The following is a 21,067-nucleotide window of genomic DNA, read 5'->3' on the forward strand; positions in this document are numbered from 1 at the left end:
AATTAAATTGTCATTTGGAAAGTAAGAAGGTTGTCACCTACTCTAGGCAGCGCTGCTTTGACATCTTGGACTAGATGATCTCCAGAGGTTGCTTCCAACCCTAACAGGTCTGAGATTCTGTGATTCTGTAACTATCTTAATCGTCCAAATCAACTGAATTATCCTTCAGTGGCCATCTTCTATGTTTTTATTCTCATGGCAGAAAAAGACTGTTCATTTGAACCAGTATCATAAAGTTTCTATGGATTTTGTCTGTTGTCCTTACAGGTGAAGAAAACAGGTGTTCCAGGTGAAACACCTGCAATTTAGGGAATCAGTTTCTGTATCTCAGCCACCCCTGCTCTCTATAGTCCATCAGTGGGGCCAATGTCCAGCAGCTCCATCAAAAGCAGCTGAAGGACACTTTCCTTCCAAGACTCCATAGCCCCTTCACTTTCTGCTTCTCTTTTCTAAAACAGTTTATAACCTCCCAAGAGCACATGCTTTTCTCTTTAATCAATTAATTTCAAAGCTTTCTATTTTCTCTGTGGTTTAGGGTTGTCATCACGGACCACAGCACAAAAATTATATCATAACATTAAGAAGCAAAAGCTCACCAGTATTATGATTAGTATGCTGACAAATCAATGCATGAGGCTGAACCATTCCATATCTATCCACTTCAGGCATATTCAAATCACCAACAAAATAGAAAAGTTTCTCATTGTTTTACTGGAACATAGGTATGACCATGTTCTTCCTCCAGCTTTTTTTCCAAACATCCCTCAAATGTAATAGAAAGACACAAGAATTATAACCATATGAAGCAACACTGAAATTAAATAAAATGAAGAATTCAAAATCATGCTGGCTAAAATTGATGGAACATTTCACCATGTACAAGGTTGGGGTTTTTTTTAACTATTGAAGGCCTTAGCAATCAGTGAAACTCACAGATAGTATTTGAGAATATATCACCCTGGGATTCTGAATCCCAGAAAAGTCGTGTTGATTTAGTTGATTGACTACTTCACAGCTTTTGAAAATTTCACAGCATATCCATCTGCATCCTTTGAAACTGAAATGCTTTGAGTGTGAAATCCCCAGGTATCCTGGCACTCAAAAAATTAATCAGTGAGTAGATTATTTTCTCCTTCTCCTGGGAAGGATTAAATAAGATCTTTACCAAAATACATAAAGTGCAAAAATATGAATGATAGATATCATTTAATCAGGAATCTAATGCAATGTCATCTCCCAGACAAAGGCACATTAAGGTGATTGTAATAAACTTCTGCCTGTTCCCCCAAATGTGGTGGTCACACGATGGTCACTGCAGACCATCAGGTTACAAATTTACTAAGACAGTGAACAAATTAACTAAAATGCCCTTATGTATTCATCAGAACTGTAAAATATTGAGACATAAACTTTGAGTTTTTGCAGTTCTTATCCAACTACACTGTTTCCCTTAGATGTGCAAGGGGAAAAAAATAGCTACAGAAAGCTGCTAAGTCATGTTGAAAACACAGAGGAACACAACTTTTGTTAAGCATTATTATAATGCTGAACTCTGGTACAATGTGATCCTCAACTTTTGCCACTTAGTGAAGTATTCCACAGATACCTAAGACAGGATTCAACATTCACAGAAGTCTGATTTCTAATTGCACTCTTTCAATATTGTGCATGGAAACAAAAACCTGCAGAAATCATCAGGAATTTATTAAAGTAGAAGTAGAAAACTAAATCTTCCTTCCTAGGTTGTGTATTTTTTTTGTTCAAATTATCACAGGAATATTTTGCTATTATTGCACAAAACAAAATCACAGTAATAGTTGGACTTCAAGGAAAACTGCAGTATGTGACTGAGGCTCTCACCTTCAACAAGCAGCCTAAATTCTTTGTCTCAGAGCTGGGATTTGAACCAAAGGAGGTTATGAAATTTAGGGAGTACAGTGGTTAAAATCCCTGCAGCACATCAGAGAATTTAATGCAAACTCAATACTGTTCTGCAAGAGAAAAGGTATTTCTCAAAAGTTTTGTACATCCAACCCAGATTTTTTTTGTTCAGTCAATAATGTAATGAATTTGGGATATACCTGCTATTGATTTTGAGATGATGAAAGCCAGAATTTAATAAGACTTTAATATTTGTCAATAAGAAATGCCTATATGTATTTAAAAAAAAAAAGATCAGTTCTATGTATAATAAGTAGAAGAGGAAAAAATGCACACTACAGATATTTAAAATTTTTTTTCTATTGCACTGTGTGTTAAAATACTTTGGGATGGCCAAAAAAAAAGAGAATGAAACATAAGTATATGGTTTTAAACTTGTCTTGCTTATTTAAAAACTGGGCAACGTGTTCATGAGAGTTTGTAGGAAACAGAAATTGCGCTTGCACAGGGATAGCTGAAAGCTGAACATCACAGCACTGCCACGGTCCTGACACCCATCAGACTTATTAGTTCCTTGGGCAAAGCAGGATAAACAAATACATCACTGCAAGCAGTTTCCAGAAGGGCTACAGAAGTATTGTCATAGATTTTGCAGTGAAATGAATCATCTGCAAACCTCAACAGTGATTTTGACTGGTGAACTCAACAAAGGTAGCAAGTGCTTCCAAGGCCATTCCTGTCTAGTCAGTCAGCTGAAAGGATGGTTATTGGCTGGAGAAGTAAAACAAGCAGAGAAAGACTGAAGGTGTGCTGGAAGACAGGACAGAAATGGAGAACCTCAACATATTTGAAACTGGAAGATCATAAGCTTTGGGGGGAAAAAGCTGTGGCTGCACTTACCCTGATTTCTTATCACAGAAGGGAAAAACTTTTTGCAGAAACTATGCGCATATGAAAGGCTTAAAGCCTCTTAATTGTATAAAAGACAATTTTGGTCTTTTAGCTCAATGTGTACCCATAATTTTAAACCCCAAATTAGGAATCATCCCTCTTGATCCTTAGCCTTATCTAAATTTTAAATAATGTCCAGAATTAGGAAAAAATATTGCACATTTTTATTCTCTGTGGCAGCGTTCCAGACTTCAGCATTATTGGGGACCCCAGAATTAATGTACCAATATTAGTTTGCATCAGAACATGCCTCCATCAAGCAACATTTTGAAATTTTCTGCTGTTCTAGAGGCAGAGCGGATGAGTCATATGCCTTGGGGAATGCTAAATAAAACCCTACACTACATGCTAATCTCACCCACTCTAGCAGATACCTCAAAAGAAGTTATGTGGCTATAGATAAGATGAGAACTGACAGAAAATACTGCAGATTAAAAGTGATATGATCAGTGAGAAAAAATCTTTTAACCTCTGAACTGTGGAAAGAACACAGCAATGAATGGTACTGAATCACTGTACTTTAACAAGTTCATCTCTTAAGCTCTTTTTTATGAACTAAGACTTAATTTAAATTGCTCATTTGTGCAATTTGCTGTGAATGACTCTCCATTATGAAAACAATCCACAATTTGACTGTTCCAAATAATTGCTTGGAGTGATGGCTTCAGATACATGAAGGCCCTTCAGTGTATCACTTGAATGCATTTTCCAGGAGGAAAATATCGGTGCACACAAACACAAAAATAATGCAAGGGGCCATCATTTTGATGTACACATGACAGTACAAAATCATTCTGTCACAGCTCACCGAGACAATGCTGTAAACACAGCAGGAAAGGAACACGATATACTTGTTTCTGGATCGTCATGCAGTTCACCTGGTGCGATTAGCAGAGGGGCTTGGTAGAAGAGCACTTAACAAGAGGAACTTAGCTGAAGAGCAGTGGGCAGAAGAAAGACAATGAGATGAATCCACTGCTTTGTATATGTCTTAATTTTTCTTAGAAGGAGCATGGCTGGCTTACAGAAGTAGCAGGGTGGCTTACAACACTGACTTAAAATGTGAAGGAATACTACTAAAATTTCACATCAAATCCTTACAGGTTCATAAACTTTCAAATTTTATGCCACAAGACTATTTGTGGGTGTAACACTCTTGGAGAACAAGCCTCTGTGATGTTGACTTCACATCTCTGGTTTATTTAAGAAGTTTCCTGCAAGAAGACACAGCCTTTGCTGCCCAGGAGCTCCTTTCCTCATCTTCTCTTTGCAATGGAAAGTGTTATGCTTTTGTACTCTTGAACCATGGCCATGGTTGCTACTGGAGTGGCAGTCATTAGCTGAAAAATCCCTCCCTGATCAAAAGAATTTCTGAAGCCTTTTAAGGCTGATTCCCCATTAAAGGAGCTATGACAGTGTACAACAGCTCATGATCTCACTCTGATGCACAGCAAATTTCTTTTCTCCTAATATTTGCATTCATTTTGATGGGCAAAAAGGCAATTAAGTTCTGTTAATGCAGGATTCGATGTTAATGTGAATTTGGAAACACTTCAAAGAATAAACTAAGGGATAAAGAAGACAAAATGGTCTTTATCTGACGTGAATACAGAAGAATTTAACACAAGACAAAAGAAAAAACATGGTGAAAGCTTATTCAATTAAGATTTGTTGATTTATACCTACCTTTTTAAAACAGGTAAAAATGTAATCCATTAGCAGCAGTGTAGATTGGCTGGAAAATTAGACAACTGATTAAAAAAGCAGTTAAATTACGTATCAAACACACTTAAATTCTTCTAAAGATTTTATCTGAAGACCTCTAAAATCATAGAAAGTTTTTTAAAACTGAAAATATCTTTTGGCATCTTCTCCCAGACATTTAAAAGGACAAGCCAATGTATTAATTTACTTCTCTAGTGTTTTTCATGGCATGAAAAGTTGTACTGCAAAGAGGGCACATAGGGTTTTTTTAATAGTTGTTTCCTGTTCAAGTTACAGGAAGGATAAAAAAGAGGGATGGCAAAGAGGGCACATCCACTGATAGCTGAGCTCTCCCTTGATGGTGTTGTTCATGAAGAGCAAAACAGACAGCTTTTATGAACCTATTTCCTTCCACCACCTGACTTCTTGTTCCAAAATCTACCACTAGTATAATATTTTTGTCCATACATACATACAGCCCTCTCCGTTTGTGTGTTATATTAACATTTCCCTTGATCTGCATCCATCTCATCTACAGAGACTCCAAACTCCACCAGACAGGAATTAACCCTCCTTGGATGTTTTATGGTACCTAGCAAAAGTAAACTCAACTTCTGACTGTCTGTTTCAGTACACCTACAGGCACCATGCAGAGATACCCAGGCTATGCTGAAGCTGGCTCAAGCCTTCTGGTGAACAGAGGAAATTCCAAATTTTCTCATCTGCAATCAGACAGCAGCTTTTGGGAGCACAGTCAGTTCCAGTTTGCATCAAGCAGTTTCATCCTCCTCTTTTCCCCTCGCCTGGCACAACTTTCAAAGTTTTCCAGTTTGCAAAGAAATGAACTTTGCAAAGTCCCAGACAAGAGCAGTAGCCAATGGTTGTGAAAAGACTCTAATCATTGTGGAATATATTTTATCACTGCTGTTGAGGGAAGATAAGTTTCTCACATCTGCATGGAACTTACTCTGGAGCACTGCTGGTGTTGTGTGGCAGTAGAATGAATTGTTGGTCTGGAGCTCGTCTTCAGAGACAGCACCAAGCCTATTGCCTACAAACACTGTTTTTCCTACTCCAGCATTTCCAGCAAGCAAAACTACTTTGCCTTTTATTGCGAGTAAATCAATAAACTACTGGAGATGTACAGTCTAAAATGTGTGAACAAAGATTGACTAACATTAAAAAGGAAAATATTCCATCAAATACATTACAGTTTACTCTTAAAAGGAAACTGTAATTTCTGTTTCTCTCTCTGGCTAGGACTAAATTCTAGAAAGTGATGAAACAGGATACACCATTCTTTAATTCTCAAAGAACTACTAAAATTTTTTTTTTAGTGGATAACTTTTTATGCAGTATTTTTACTTTTTATTTAGTATTTTTATATTTTATGAAAAATTTTATTCAACTTCTTCTAACAGGAAGCTTTTGAAATCTGGTTGTAGCTGAAACGCATTCGTTCCACCTCTGGCTTTACAGAACACAAGTCTCCCCATAACTGTAAGAAAAGCAAAGTCTGATGAAAGATGTAGGTGGTTTAATTTCTCAATTATTTCAATGTAATTTGTGGCCTGGCTTTCACCTTACCTAAAACCATTTGGACAAACAGCTGGCAGTAAACAGCTTTATTTACTGTGAGCACCTAAAAGCTTCCTTGCCTGATAACTACTTCATTTCTAAACTCTGTATTTTCCTATCATATATTAACCCTCAAAGGCAACAGGAGAGTTTATAATGGATTATATCTTTTGATCACCAGATCCATGTTTCTACATCCATAGACTCCTAATCTCCCCAGGAAAATTCCTACTCATCTAAGCATTAAAAAGTTGTACAATACAGGTTAATGCAACCATAACACCATGACTCACTTGAGAATATCCTATGCAGAACACACTGAAAAAAAGTGCAAAAATAACCATACTTTCAAACTGAGGCAATCTCAACTAACAGCTCATGCTTTCTATTCTTCCACTGACAGGTATGTATCTTACTATCATACCTTCTACAATTTGTCTTCCACAAATATAACTCTGCAAGTTGTTCAAGAGCATAGTGGAAAGGTGATGAAGTGATTTGCTTCCTCTAGATCTCATACACTTTGTTTGTGTAAAGCTAATTTAGTTGGAAAAAAAAAATTATCTGTGTATAAATGTGGCCATAGGAAAAGGTTAAATCTTCAGTTTGTGGTGTACAAGTTGCAGCGGGCATAATTCTCAATGATTTAAATGGACCTGGAGACTGAATTTCTCTTACTAAGGATAAAAGGTCCAAAAAAATCTGGGAAAGAGGGAGGAGTGGAAGGAAGGTATTTTTAAGAGTTGGGGTTTTTTTCCCACTACCCTACCCTGATTTGGTTGGTAATAAATAAAATGAATTTGTCCAGGATGAGTCTGTTGTGCCCATGACAGAGTGCTGAGTATTTAATTTCCCTGTCCTTATCTTAACCCAAGAGTCTTTAATCATATTTTTCTCTCTGTCCAGCTGATGAGGGGGAGTAACAGTGGCTTGGTGGGAACCTGGCATTCAACCAGGATCAGCCCTCCACACTACTGCTCTGATTAAGCAGGACACAGAGGAAAATACCCCACTTAACTGATGGCAAAATTCTCTGAAATGCCTATTTGAGGATATATGTGGCCACCAAATAAATAATAAATTACCAGAATAAAAATTAGAAGGAAGACCTAGTATAAATAATGGAGTTTATACCAATTAATCTTCAAATTGGATGTTAAAAATGCCAGCCAATATTATCAGATGCTTGCAGGTTCTATTCCAGGTCCTGGGGTCTCGGGAGATGAATACCAGCTCTGGATATTGTAGCTGGGGCAGCAGCTCTTAGACATGTACCTCAAACAGCAGCCACATTGGCAGAGTCATAGGCACACATGCATTGCTTGTAAGGGTCAGAACCTAGAAATCATCAGTAAACTTTTCAGAAAAACGAAGTTAAGATGTATTGTTTAACAAGAACGTGGTCAGCACAATCATGTTTATTACAGTCCCACAGAGGATTATCTGCAACACAATGCATACACTATTCCTTGAGCAAGTTAAACAAACACTGTTTGAACAAGCCTAGAGTTTTTTACCAGAATCACAGGGGACAACAAATTCAAAAGATTTTACTTGACCTTGTATGAGCTTGTTAGAGTTAAATTAATTCAAAGGGTGACGAGCCTGCTTTGCTGATGTGAGTTCTCCTGAAAGCAAGTAAATGCAGAGGAGGGAAAAATCTTCCTCAAGGTCAATGGAAATAATTAGAAGATGATTCAGAGCAGGACTCTAAATTTAGGTGCTCAAAAATTTTTATTGAAAAAGCCACTTTTTGTTTCTCAGATAAAGTTGGTTTATATGGCTCACTCCACCAGGCACCTTGCTGAGTAACCAGAGGGTTATTAGGGCTTAAGTTTGTAAGATAGGAAAGCATAAAACTCCAATCCCTTTCCAAGTGTTACACTCAGATCTCAGATTTGGATTTTGTTACATTACAGCATTTCAGAGGGCCCACAAAATTGGTTTAGTAGTATAATTAATAAGAAGGAAAGAAGAAGTCTGTATCCTACTGCACTTAGACTGACTGATTCAGGTTTTCTACACTAGCCTTCCATAGTACAGTGATTCAAGGACGTCAATCTTAAATGTATTTTACTGAGAGACTTTCCAAATACCAGTTTCAATAATCTTATCATTGATATCTTGAATTACATCAGCTCACATCTAGGAGGCACAATAAGCATTACAGTATTCATAGGCTAACTTAAGGCTTTTTGCGATGCCAAATAGGCAAGACATAAAAGCATTAATTAGCTACTAAAATATTACTTAGCAATAGTGAAAAGCAAAGAAATTATAAGAATAAAAGAAAAAGGGAATGCACACTGCAAAACTGTCACCAGAAAATAGAGGAAGAAGAAAATGGGAAAACAGGTAGAGAGGGAGCCAGTGTAACTGTGTCTCAACGGCTCACCTTGTTAGCATTCATAGCACACAGAATCTGTATCCCTATTTAAAACAAACCTTTCTGGCCCCTCATGGGTAATTCTGGCTTGTCCACTCGGAGAAGATGATAGGTGAACTGAAAATTATATTTCAATAGAATCTTATCACTTAAGTGCTTCAACAACATTGCACTGCAATTAAAACTTCAGAAGATGACACATCACTGAAACAAGAAACTTTTGTAACATCAAACCCATGTTTTCTTTGCTTATTAGGTGGCTATTTAAAATAACAAAAAATTCAGTGAACACTCAATACAGCAAAATTAAATACAGAAAAAAATATATTGCATTTTATGTAATAATGACCTATTTCTGTTTTTATTACAAGAGAGTTGCTCATTAGTCTTAATGATATGGGTGAGATAAGGGAGGTACCATGGGTCTGGGGAGGAAATAACAGGCCCTTCAAGGCAGCTGGATCAGCACTGTTCAGGTAAATACTTCCTGTCTACCAGCATCCTGCCCTCCAGCCTTTCCAGAGCCACCAGTGCTCTGCACTCACCACTCGTTACATCATAACCTCAGAAAAATGGAAGAATTCTGTCTCTTACATGTTTGTATTGTCCATTTTGGATGGAGAATGATATCCTAGCAAGAGCACATCTGTTTCTTGCCAGCTTTCCACTTTCAGGTTTCCTGGGGTATAAAGCCACACAGTTTATCAGCTGTCAGAACTTCTGCATTAACTTCATTCCAAATGGGCATTTCTTTTGTGTCCACATACATGTGATGATGAACTTTCAGAACCTGAAGAGAAGGAACAGAGTGAATGTTAGTGACACTAATTTCACCATTTTCACATAGTAGGAATTTTGGACTTTTTCCTGAACTGGATCCCTGACTGAATCCCTTCACTCAGCTGACAGTTTTATATTAATTTACTCTTGTCTCTGTGCTAGTTTAGTCCCAAATTTCCATTAAGCCTAAGGATAGGAAAGGAGAGTCCCAGTCTGAAATAGCTGTATTCTGCACTAAATTCTAATAGAAAGTGTTAAATGGAGAAGAAAATCTATGCAGCTGCCAACAGTTAGTAGCAGAAATAGGCAAGCATTATGTATTAGAATTATTTGTCTAGTGTTTTGGCAAGAAATTCCATTATGTCTGTCTAGAAGCCTAATTAAAACATCCTGCTTCTCCTTCCAGAACAAAGTATTACTTAGTCTATCTGTCAAATTGAATGTTCATTACTTCATGCCATGATTAACTGTCCTTTGGGACATGCAAACAACACATAAAATGTAGAATTTGCTTGCAACATTTGAGCTTTCTATTGCTCATCATATGGCTGACCGAGTGCCCTCAGCAGAGTGTCATTACCCTGCAGCCTCAGGCAAAGGCAACATGAAGAATTTTTTATGTGAGAGCTGTGGCAGTTTCTTTACAATGAGAGATGGAAAACATGCTACACAGGCAGGCAGGTACCTTGCCCTTTCCGTTCCCTGCAATTCCAACCACAAACACTGAGGGACACACTGCTGGCTGCTCCTCTAGCTGAGCATCCTACCATGCAGGAGGGACACACAATGAGCACCTTTCCTCTCCTGCTGTAGGTCTTATCACAGAGATAATTATTCACAAGATTTTTTTCACCCTCCACATTCTTATTCCCTTTAATAGGAAAAAATAAGCTTGTACTTTCTTGGCAGATTTGCCTCAGCAAAGCTAATGCTGCATCAAGCAACACAGTCTCTCAGAAAATGATAAGAGAGTTAGTGGAAAGGAGTTAAAGCAGTTACCTCACCAAGTGAGAACAAATCCTATTCTGCCAGACTGCCACACAGTCCAGCAGGACTGTGAAAACCCAAGTACACAGAACAGTTATCACAATTTTGCCACTGCTTTAGCAGATCAGATTCCACAATCAGTTGTACAGCTGTAACTCAGAAAAATACAAAGTCAGTCTCCTTTATGAGTCACAGAATAGAAATAGTTTGGCTGCTTGTGGATTTCTGTTTTGGTGAAGAATATTCTGTCTGATTTTCCAAAGCCTAACAGGAACATTTTCATGATGCTTAGTGTTTGTTTTCTGATTTACCCAGTTGGAAGGAAACAAAGCACTCTGTAGAAGGCTGATTGCAAAGTTCACATTACCCCAAGGCATACCTTTTAGTTTTTCACCCTTCTGTCAGCATAATGGAACAAGAGAGAGAAGACCACAAAATCCTTTATAAATCTTCTGATCAGTCACATTCAACCAGCCTTGTTATTTCCAACATACCCCAATAAAGGTAAGGGGTGTGCTGTCACACACAGCAGATGTGGATGTTCATTGAAGAAAGGTGGGGATGTATGCAATTTTTATTTGGTCTGTATACTAACCAGTGTTTCTATGTTTCATTTTTTCATCCTGTCTGTAATTAAACTAATTTAGTGCTTAAATTTAGCTTATGGGCAACTAATTCTTGTGAGTATACATGCATACATTTAATGTGTATAACACAACATGCATGATACTATACCTAAAAGCCAGAACACAAAAAAGTCACATGTAGTCATGTACATTCCAAATACACACCTTTTTATTTATGTTTTTTTTCCCTTGCTCTTCTACCTGACTAGAAATATCTGACCAACAATGAATTTGCTGCCAAATACAAATTTTTCTTACTGTGCACGAACATTTTTGTCACTCTAGATTGCCACTGTACACAGCTTTTCTGAACAGGACACATGTTTCCATATGGACATATTTATCATACTGAGGAACATTACTGCCACAATGAAATGCCTTTGAAATACTGACTCATTGAGAGACAATTTATCAGTGCTTTAATATATTCAAAAATAATCTTCCTGTCTAATACAACTAACCCACTGGCAATTATTTTGATCAAAAATCTTAAGGAGAATAATTAAAGACAACAAATTATTTTACTTTGAGAATAAAGTTCTCTTCTGGCTGCAAGTACAGCTCCAGGGTAGATTGTTTAACCATCTGCTCAAACTGTAGGTTCCTCGTCCTCAGAACATCCAGAGCTGGAAACAGGTCACTGATCAGGCTTGTGAAAATTGGGATATCATCTGTCACTATTTTATGCAAATTGAACTCTTAAGGCTCATATAAACACATGGAAAAGGAGGGTAAACAATGTATCACAAAAATATTAAATAATTTTTTTTAGGATTCTGTTTTTATTCAAAGGCAAAACACCAGAAACATATTTTACCCAATCTTCAGGTCTGTTCTTGTCTCCTTGTTTCAGGGACCCTGCAATTACCAAAACTGAATTGATAGTATGAAGTTCCCAGTGATAACAGCTCTACAAAAACATTTTAACCAGTCATGTTAGCACATGAAATAAAGCTAAATGGAAATGTTTGTGAAGAAAACAATTTTACACAGAGTGAAACAAGACATTTTTAGTCACAGTCTTTCAGTGGCTTTCAGTCAGCCTTAGAGATCGACTAAAAAATATGAAAGGCTGAAATATAGATATATCTGTATATCCATTTAATTTTCAGTATTCCAGAATTTGGTTCCCTATTCTTAACTGGCTACCAACTGGGTAAAGTTTGAAAACACATTCAGCAGCTACACCTAGGAGTTCAATATAAATATAGCCTATTAGTATTATCAATTTCCCACACCCTCAAAAAAAAGAAAGACACCCCCCCCTGCAAAAAAACCAACCAAACAAAAAAATCCAAAACAAAAACAGAACTGGAAGCAAATTCACAGCTTAAAATATACCATTTTAAGTTGTCAGATGCCATGCCTCTGTCCTCTACCATGACAGTGGTAACTCTGTAAGTGTGAATCAAATGCACTAAATACATCACAAAGAATAACTTAAAAAAAGTAATTTTCAAACTCAAGAAAACTCAATTTTCAAACTCAAGTTCATGATCAGTAAGAAAAAAATTTCTGAGGTAATAAAGATGCCAGTTATCTGTACTGAAAAAGAGTCTCCACATTTTAGAAATGGTACATCTGGGCAAAGAAGTTAAACAGAGTTCATAATGAAACCAGGAAATTTAGGAATAAAATGTGTTTAATAAGATTTTGGTTAGATTTAGGGAAGTTTTTTTCTTTTGTTTGTTTGTTTCCAAAATTTGTTGTTTTTCTGTCTGAAAGGGTGTTAAAGAGCAGGATATACATCTCAACACCAGCCTGGTTTGTGGCTTTTCCAGTGTACAAGGACTTTATTTGCCATGGTATGGCAGGACCAGAAGTCCCTTCACAACAAGGAAAGCCTTGATAACCCTTCTGCAGCAGTTTCCATAGGCTAGGATCCTCGTGCCCCAAAGGTATATTTAGAGTTCTGAAAGTCCCAACACTGGGGCAATACTCTCAGAACTGCTGGATATTTTGTGCAGAAGCCCAGAATTTTTTCTCAGAGATACTTGATTTCTCCCATTTCCATTAAAAGCAAACCAAATGAGAATTAAAAAGTAAACAAAGAACATTCCAGATTTTGCTTCAAACATTAATGTTAATATTATTATTATAACTATAATTAATAATGAAGTGGCAACCAATGCTATAAATTACTTTTTTCAATTCAGAACACGCCTCTGGGACAAAGTAATCATTAGACTCAAGGAATCCTTGTTCTAGTGAAGCAAACAGTATTAATTATCTTTAGATATGCATGGTTTAATTTCATTATCTCTAGAAAATTGCAAGAATGTGTCAGGAAATCTTCAGAATATTTAGACATAATTTCAAAATTATGCAGGCAGGAAAATCAAGTTGTTTCTTATTTCATAAAGGCTCTGCCTGCTATTTGAGTTTATGGCTTAAGGTTGAAGGGTTCTTCAAGTTTTTATTCCATTGATAAAAATGAATATTAGGAATATCTTGTGAAAAATTATACAGCTGGAGATGATCAAAACAGCATACATACATGGAAGAGATCAGAGTTTCTAGGGTTTGCATTTTTAAGGTAATATTTCTGAACACAGATTCTTTCTAGTATAATAATTAAATTATTTGGAAATGCTTTTCCACCCCTTTTTTTTCAAACAGTTGCCAGTGTTTTTACTGGGGAAAGTTTAAAGATATCTTCATTCAATTACAATATGCTATTTTTCAAAGTAATTTCTACTCTGTTATTTTCTTCTCCAAAAGATAGGTATTTACATGGGTATTACACAGCAGCACAATGTAGTCAGTCATCCCAGGTATGAAGCGGTGATGTACTGTTATTTAATACAAAATTAACACATTACAAACATCCAAAGGTAAGAAGAAAGGGCACTTTTTTCCAAATTCATGTCTGACAATTTATTAAGGATGGACATGTAATTTAAAGTGTCTTTAAGACAGTAAGACAATATGCATAAGTCCCTCCTATTATACAATAATATACTATTATACAATTCAGCTGCACTGTTATGGAGGAGTGTGTGTTAATGGATATGTGTCAAATCCAGAAGCCCAAAGAACCTTCAGCTGTTCAGGGAGCAGCTCCCTGCAGAGGGATTACGAGGTGATGAACTTCCTGGCTAACAGACAGGTGTCAATAAACCCTTCAGCAGTTAACATCATTTCAGAGACCAGCTCAGGGACAACCTGACACAGCTTCTAGGGGAGCAAGAAAAAAAACAACCCATAATACAAATACACAGATTAGTATATAAACATGGTAAGAATAAGTCAGCTAAATCAAATGTGTGCAAACATTTTTAAGAACAGAGCTCAAGAGAGTCACAATTAAGAGTGTCAATCAAAGCTGACAAGAACCTCAGTTCAAAGCAAAATGAGCTAATTAGGCACTGTTGATTGTTAGTATTCCATAACATTGCTGCACAAAAGAGGCATCTGAGAAACACAGGCAGGTACTGCCCAAACTCAGAGCAGGCACAGGCTGCAGTGGCGTCACTTGCCACCAATCACAGGGGCACAGCCAGCAGCTGCGCAGGCTCTGCAAGTCAAGTGCAACACCACCATTGCTAAAAATGCCATCCTTTTGAAAAGCACTTCAATTTTTCTGGGAGAGCTTTAGTGCTTTTATTTGAAGTCTTGGTTGCCTTTAGAAGTTTCACTGGTTTTTTTTTTTAAATATAAATGCTCAAACTTTTAGAACAAAACCCCAGAAATTTTAATGACACAAATGAAAAAAATCTCATTAAATCTCATTTCTAAAGGAACACAAAATCATAATGTCATTGCTAAACAATTTCACAATTTCCTCATTAAAAATCTTAAGTTACATACTAGCAAAGACGGGATCTTGAATTTCGTGTTCATGCCAGTTACAAAACAGCAAATTTGTCCCTCAGAGTTCTTTCTTATTACTGAAAAAAACCAAATATTTCTTTTTTCCCCCCTTTCAGAAATACACTGCTGAACCAAATGATCAGCTTTAATTTTGCCATATTTAAGTATGAATGGGGAACCTGAGGTTCTCATGTGGTTCTGTCTGACCTGAACATCCAGGGACAATAGTAATAAATATTCCAACTCTGTTAAATCTGTTAAAAGAACGATAACACAAAGAAGTGTTAAAAGAAATATACTACTTACAAAAAAAGAACACCTACTAGACATTATCAAGCAGAGGTATTTCACTGGTAGGCATCAGCTTTTAGTAATCTGTCTGGCATTGAATTCAGAAGGAAAACACTGGACTATTAGAGCCACAGAGAGTGCCTGCGGCTGAAGCATGTCAATAAGAAGAATCATCTTTTGAAACACAGAATAAAGGAGACTAGTAGGGATGCAGAGGGTTTGAAAAGGCCAGGAGACAATATTGAGTAAAAAAAAACGTGAATGGAGAAAAGCAAACATAAGACAGTGGAAAAACACTTCCCAGAAGTACTGGAAAGTCCTGAAATCACTGAGACTTGCAAAGTTGAATCCCTCCAAACTTCTCACCCATAGGATGCCATGATCTCACATGGTAGGACTTGAACCAGTTTCAATAGCAAAACTTAAATTGTAATCTAGTAGGACCAGGATTTACTCACATTTATCCCTACAGTTTGAAGAGAAAGGTGTTTTTGGGTAATACATTACACAGATGATTTTGTGTTACCATCTAGTCTGTCATTTACAAATAGTTTCACAGGAACTTTGGAGGAAGATACTATGGGTTCAGTATTTATAGCCTGCAAAGGACAAAGAAGCACTCCTAACATACTCACTTATTTTTCTTCCTAATTTTATCATGGATAGACGTTAGTTGTACTGCCAGTACTGACTAGACTTCTACCAAGAGATGATTGAATTCCTCAAAGCACCCTCAAGCTCCTGTCTGGACCAAACCTTTATAGATATTCCTTACAGACTAAAATTAAAAGATTTGGCATCTTTTTCTTGACAGCAACAGTTTCCAATGTAGTTCACATGAAAAAGAAGCTAAACAACAATCTCCATACTGCTTAACAGAATATCTCACCTTGTCATCCATGTGTTCTGGAGAGTTGAAAATTTTCACTGTCATACCAAGGGCACAGCCTAAATCTTACAAGGTCTCTTTATCTGTGCCAGCTGGTGCTGCAGGCGCACCACTCACTGCTAGGTGGAGAGCGTGGGTTGGGGTAATACAGCACCTTAACATATGAAAAGGGATTCTTCACATTGCAATGAACTTCTACAACATCAGGAGCATTTTTATAACTCTTATGTTTCATGGATAATTTATTCCAAGTCCACTTTCTCATTATAATTTAATGTCCTAAACCACAAATATATCTCTTCCATATTAATCTAAAATCATGGTACTACATGTACTACTAGGAAAGTGCTTATTTTAGAAAAGCAAACTAACTACAACATTTTTTATCAAGAAGGAAGATCCTATCAGTGATCACATAGGACAGGAAACAGGAGGCTGTAGTTGCTGCTTTGCCTATTTCAAAAACTTGAGCCCCAGAATTTGGTCTCCCAGCTGAGGGTTGTAAGCAGTAAGCAAACAATGATGCCTGAGTGTATCTTTTTGGATCACTTGTTTTAACAAGAAATTCCATATTGAAGCCAAAACATGCCCTGAAGAAAAAAGTTTCACTGTAGGTGATGTGAAAAAAACAAATAAACCGATGTAGACTTTCACAAATGAACAAAAAAACTTTGCTGAAAACTCATGATTAAGCTTGGCAAAGATCTGCTCATCATATTTTTCCCTTCAGACTAGACAATTAATGTATATATATAGCTTAGGTTATGCAAAAAATATTTCAGTTATTATAAATATAGTGGCCATTAAAATCATACCATTTCTTAAGTACACACACCTACGTGCACATACATTCTCAAATATGTTGTGTCTTGATAACCTCATAATATACATATGAGGTAAGAAAGAACTCTGAACTTGTAAGAAGCATTTAACTTTTTATTCACTGAAATAGATAAACCAGGCCCTGTTATTTGTAGCAGTCATTACCTGTCAGTCAAGGGTGTAATAACTTAACAAGGGGTATTTCCCAAGTACTCATAAAAGTACTGAAACCAAGCATCACAAGTGTTGGCAAAGCAGGGTTTCTGGCCATCATCCCATCTCTGACACACCTGTGACAGCCAAGCAAAAGCTCTGGAACTGGAGACCTAAGAGTCATCAAAGAGTCATGGTGCCAGGTAGGAGCTATTCAGGTGGTATAAATGCCACCCATCACAAAGTTGCAGCTGTCATCAGTAGGTCTCACAACTCATTCCTAGACACTCATGACTAATAATTACTACAGTCTGTTATAAAGGATTAGATGCACCTCGAGGCATTTGTGCTTTTATGCAGATGTAAGTGTAATAGAAGGTAATTTTAATAGAGCTATTGCAGCAGAACACAAGGCCTCTCCATACAAACAATGCAGTCTTTGTAAGGGAACTGACCTTACTTTGACCACAATGAGTTTCATTTTACTCCTCAAGCCTTGCTCCTTCTTATCTGAATGCCACCTTAAAAGGCCATTTCATTTCTGAGGCTCAGGGGGAAAATAAGAATTCTTTCCTATTTCAATTCCAATCCGGTGAAACATTTTGTTCATTCAAACCAACAGCATTAGTTTCACCTGAAGTTATACATAAACACTTTGGTTTAAATAAACATTCAAAATTTCAGTTGTCTGCACTTATAAAAGGTCACCACAGGAAAAGGAGATGCTCTGGAGATGCACAGGCCTCTGAAAGGAGAGCAAAACACACTGTGAATTACTGAAGGCAGAAGAAACTGCGGATGCAAACTATGGGAGATTCAAGCATGCACCTTCCGGGCTTGAAGGCTTGCTGACACATCTCTGCCATGAACAGCTTCGGTGCAATTGGCCATGATTTTTACATGATCACCCAAGGAAAGATCTCCGAGCAGGATGGTAATGAGGAGCATCCAGCTCAGCGACCTGAAAAGATTCATGTGAGCCTCTAAAACCAGATGGCTTCCAGTACCGTCTACCATTATTACTACTAGAAATCAGTTCTGCCTACATCATGAACTAATTCACCATAAAAACTGGCTTGTAAGTGTACATTTTTTTTATATTCAACATGAGATGCCAGAAGAAATCCTGGTTTAAGCAGAAATCTGAACCATCTCCAAAACAACAAGAATCCAGGTGAGCTCAAATGTTGCAGATGGTCAGCTAGGCAGGGTAGGAGGAATGGATGGATAAGAAGTTGTACATGAAATAGAACTGAAAATTCTGTGGTTATAATCTCCAGAGAGATATGTACCAGACTTTGCCAAATTGTACTAATTGTACAAGAACATTTATTGGCAAACTAAACACAGCCTTCAGGAAAGGTCATTTCAAAAACAGACAAAGCAATAAGGGGATGATAACAAAATACAATATAAGTGCCTATACAAAGTTATGCAATACAAAGTGACCATGGAATTATTCAGGTTTCATATTAATGGGGGGAAAACCCCAATCTCAGCTACTGCATGCAATTCTAAAGAGAAAAATATAAAAATACATAGAAATATCAATAGAAAGATATAATGCCTTTTCTCTTACAGGGAAAATTTAGACATTTCTGTCAGATATTCATGACCCCTTTAAATTTCCTATTAATAAATCTTTCCTATTTTGTATTTCCCTGCAGCAGATATTCTATGTTGAAAAACAAAACCAAAACTACTGAAAGTTTTTACAAAGAGAAAGACTACTCACAGCAAGAGATATTCCGGAGAAGTTTAAGGTAAAAAAGGGTAAAGCAAAAAATCAAATGGCACAAGGTAACCTACTGAAATGGGACTAAAATTAAACATAGATGTAAACTGCTTGGTTTGACACAAACAAACCCAATAGTTTTGGCTTCCTTACACAAATATACAGATGTAATATTTGTATACATACTGAATGTGTACTCTGTTTTCTTAGCACACCGTTGTGGCAGTATCTTCACTTTTAGCTTTTGTCTCAGTTCAGACCAATCCCACAGAGCCCCAGTAATTAAGGTGTGATAAAAATGCCCATGAGGTAGCAGAAACTGAAGAAAAAGCCACGTTTCTTTTTTCAGTAGGTGCACTGAAACTATTGTTGAGTATGTTATAGTAATATGATAGTAATAAATAATAATATAATATATATAAAATAATAAATATATAATAGTAATATGTTAATATGTTTAACATTTATTTTGCAAACTATGTGACTATTTTCACACTGTATTTATTTTCTCTGAATGAAACAAAAAGGAGATATCCATACCTGCTTCTTGTGGCAATCCTTCAGGGCTGTTGCCAAGCTCTCTTTCAGCCTACTGGATGACATTTCTGCATCTAAAACCCATGAGGTTTGCAAAGCACTAAGTTCAACCTGGGCTGGGTGGTCAAAAACTCACTGTTCTCTCTGTCTCTCTTCACAGGCCAGGATGGCTTCCATGCAGCAGAGATGAACTGCATTGTGTACAGTTTCCTCAAAGCATAGCAACCAAGACTTCAGCTTTTGCAGCAAAAAAATCCCCAACCATGCATAAATTTATGCACATAATATAAATGGTATATTTTGTACTAAAAATAAAGGAAGTCCATCTCACTAATCTTCCAAAGGATTTTCTTTACATCAGCACTTTTTACAAACTTGAAATGAGAGTGGATTTTCCCTCCATTTTCTGTCACTGTACTTTCAGTAGGATTTAGATGAGATATCAGATATTGGATTTTTTTACATATCCACTTAAACACAGACATACTGTCTTAGAGCTACAAATAAGAAAGTCGGGAGTTTTTGTGTCCACAGCCCAGACGGTAAAGCACAGACAATACAGTATTTTTTTGTCTCCATGAGCTCAAACACAGCTGTATCTTGGAGAAACTACCTCCAAGAGGCAAGCTGCATACACTTGTGCATTCAATCTGGGGCCTCCCTGCCGCGACAATCAATCATTAGAACCACAAGCAACATTGATTTTATGCAATGTGAATGCATTCAGCACTGTTCTGAGAACAAGAAGTTATTGTCTCAGAAGTTGCTGATCTGTTCTCCCTGACCTAGCACTATCCAGTTAGCACACATCCTGGCTGGCCAGCTGGCAAAGATGAGGCTCAGGACCAGCTGAAACCCCATTCAGCTGATAGGGGATGTGTGAGAGCGCTGGAGGTTTGGAGAGCTGCGTGCTAAAGCATAAGGCAGAGGGGACCTGAAACTATAACAGAAGGCAAAGCAAAAAAAGCAGAAGAGAAAGTATGAAAAATGCAACATTCAACCATAGTCTTGATCAGTAGTACTGTGACCTTTAATACTTGTTTTTCCATTTTCATTACTTCCAAACAGTACTCTCTACACTTCTTCTAAAAAACATTTTATGTACAAGAGGAGGACAGAAAATGTATTAAATTATTAGTAAATTACACAGTATTGGGTAACAAAGTGTTCTGGGTTTATTATTATTTCTTAATTTTTCCAAATTTATATAATTAAAAGTAGCATTTCACACAATTGAAAGTATCTATTTAATCTACATATCCCAAATAGGGCAAAATTCAAGGAGACTTCACATAACATATCTGATCATTAGGTCTGCATTTGTCATGGAACAGAATATGCTTCTTTTCTGTGCTGTATATCCCATGGGCAACATTTATATACTCCTCTGTATTCTCTTAAAATGTAAGATCGGTAACATTGTCAAAAAGTTTGGTAAGATGACAGGCTATTTGCATCCAAAAATACCAGATGTATAAGGAAACCATTTACATAAGATTTGTGTCAATCACGCTAATCACGCCTCTGTTAAAGCTGATGAATCTCTGACTGTTGCATGATTACTACACACAAGGTTTTTATGGGGAAAAGCTGGGCCAAAATGATAAATCAGTGAATGGAGTTAATTACACTTCTGTCAGTTGTCAGAAGAGTCTAAAGGACAATGCTCAATATAAAACTGAGGAGTCTTGAGATTGTTATTATTTATGGCTAATGCTTATTTTACAAATTGCCTATTAAGGTCTAAATGCCTTTTGTAGCCACACATCTCTCCAAAGACCATGGAATTTGAAAATCACTGTCTACACACCAGCATGCTCTTTTGCCTGACACCTAAAACAGAAGACTTGTTTGCTTGCCTTATGTGTGGATGAAACAAATCCCTGAGATTTAATTAGGTGAAGAATCTATGAGGGCCTACCATAGTGTTTGAA

At 36.9% G+C, this 21,067-nt stretch overlaps 1 protein-coding gene across 1 annotated transcript in view; it reads right to left on the reverse strand.

The window, feature by feature from the left end:
• LOC102108981 (dynein axonemal heavy chain 11) overlaps positions 1-17,878 on the reverse strand; it is a 75,298-nt gene extending 57,420 nt beyond the window's left edge. Inside the window, 9 exon segments of the mRNA XM_088054355.1 lie at positions 9,966-10,043; positions 11,419-11,591; positions 11,695-11,803; positions 13,933-14,070; positions 14,951-14,960; positions 15,633-15,775; positions 15,887-16,040; positions 16,874-17,034; positions 17,690-17,878. Coding sequence (XP_087910481.1) covers positions 9,966-10,043; positions 11,419-11,591; positions 11,695-11,803; positions 13,933-14,070; positions 14,951-14,960; positions 15,633-15,775; positions 15,887-16,040; positions 16,874-17,034; positions 17,690-17,878 — 1,155 coding nt within the window.
• Positions 17,879-21,067: the final 3,189 nt, after the last annotated feature.

This window comes from Pseudopodoces humilis, chromosome 1, assembly GCF_049639895.1.
Source record: "Pseudopodoces humilis isolate 2021_Gansu_Grassland_sample_001 chromosome 1, ASM4963989v1, whole genome shotgun sequence".
In the NCBI taxonomy this organism is placed as follows: Eukaryota; Metazoa; Chordata; class Aves; order Passeriformes; family Paridae; genus Pseudopodoces; species Pseudopodoces humilis.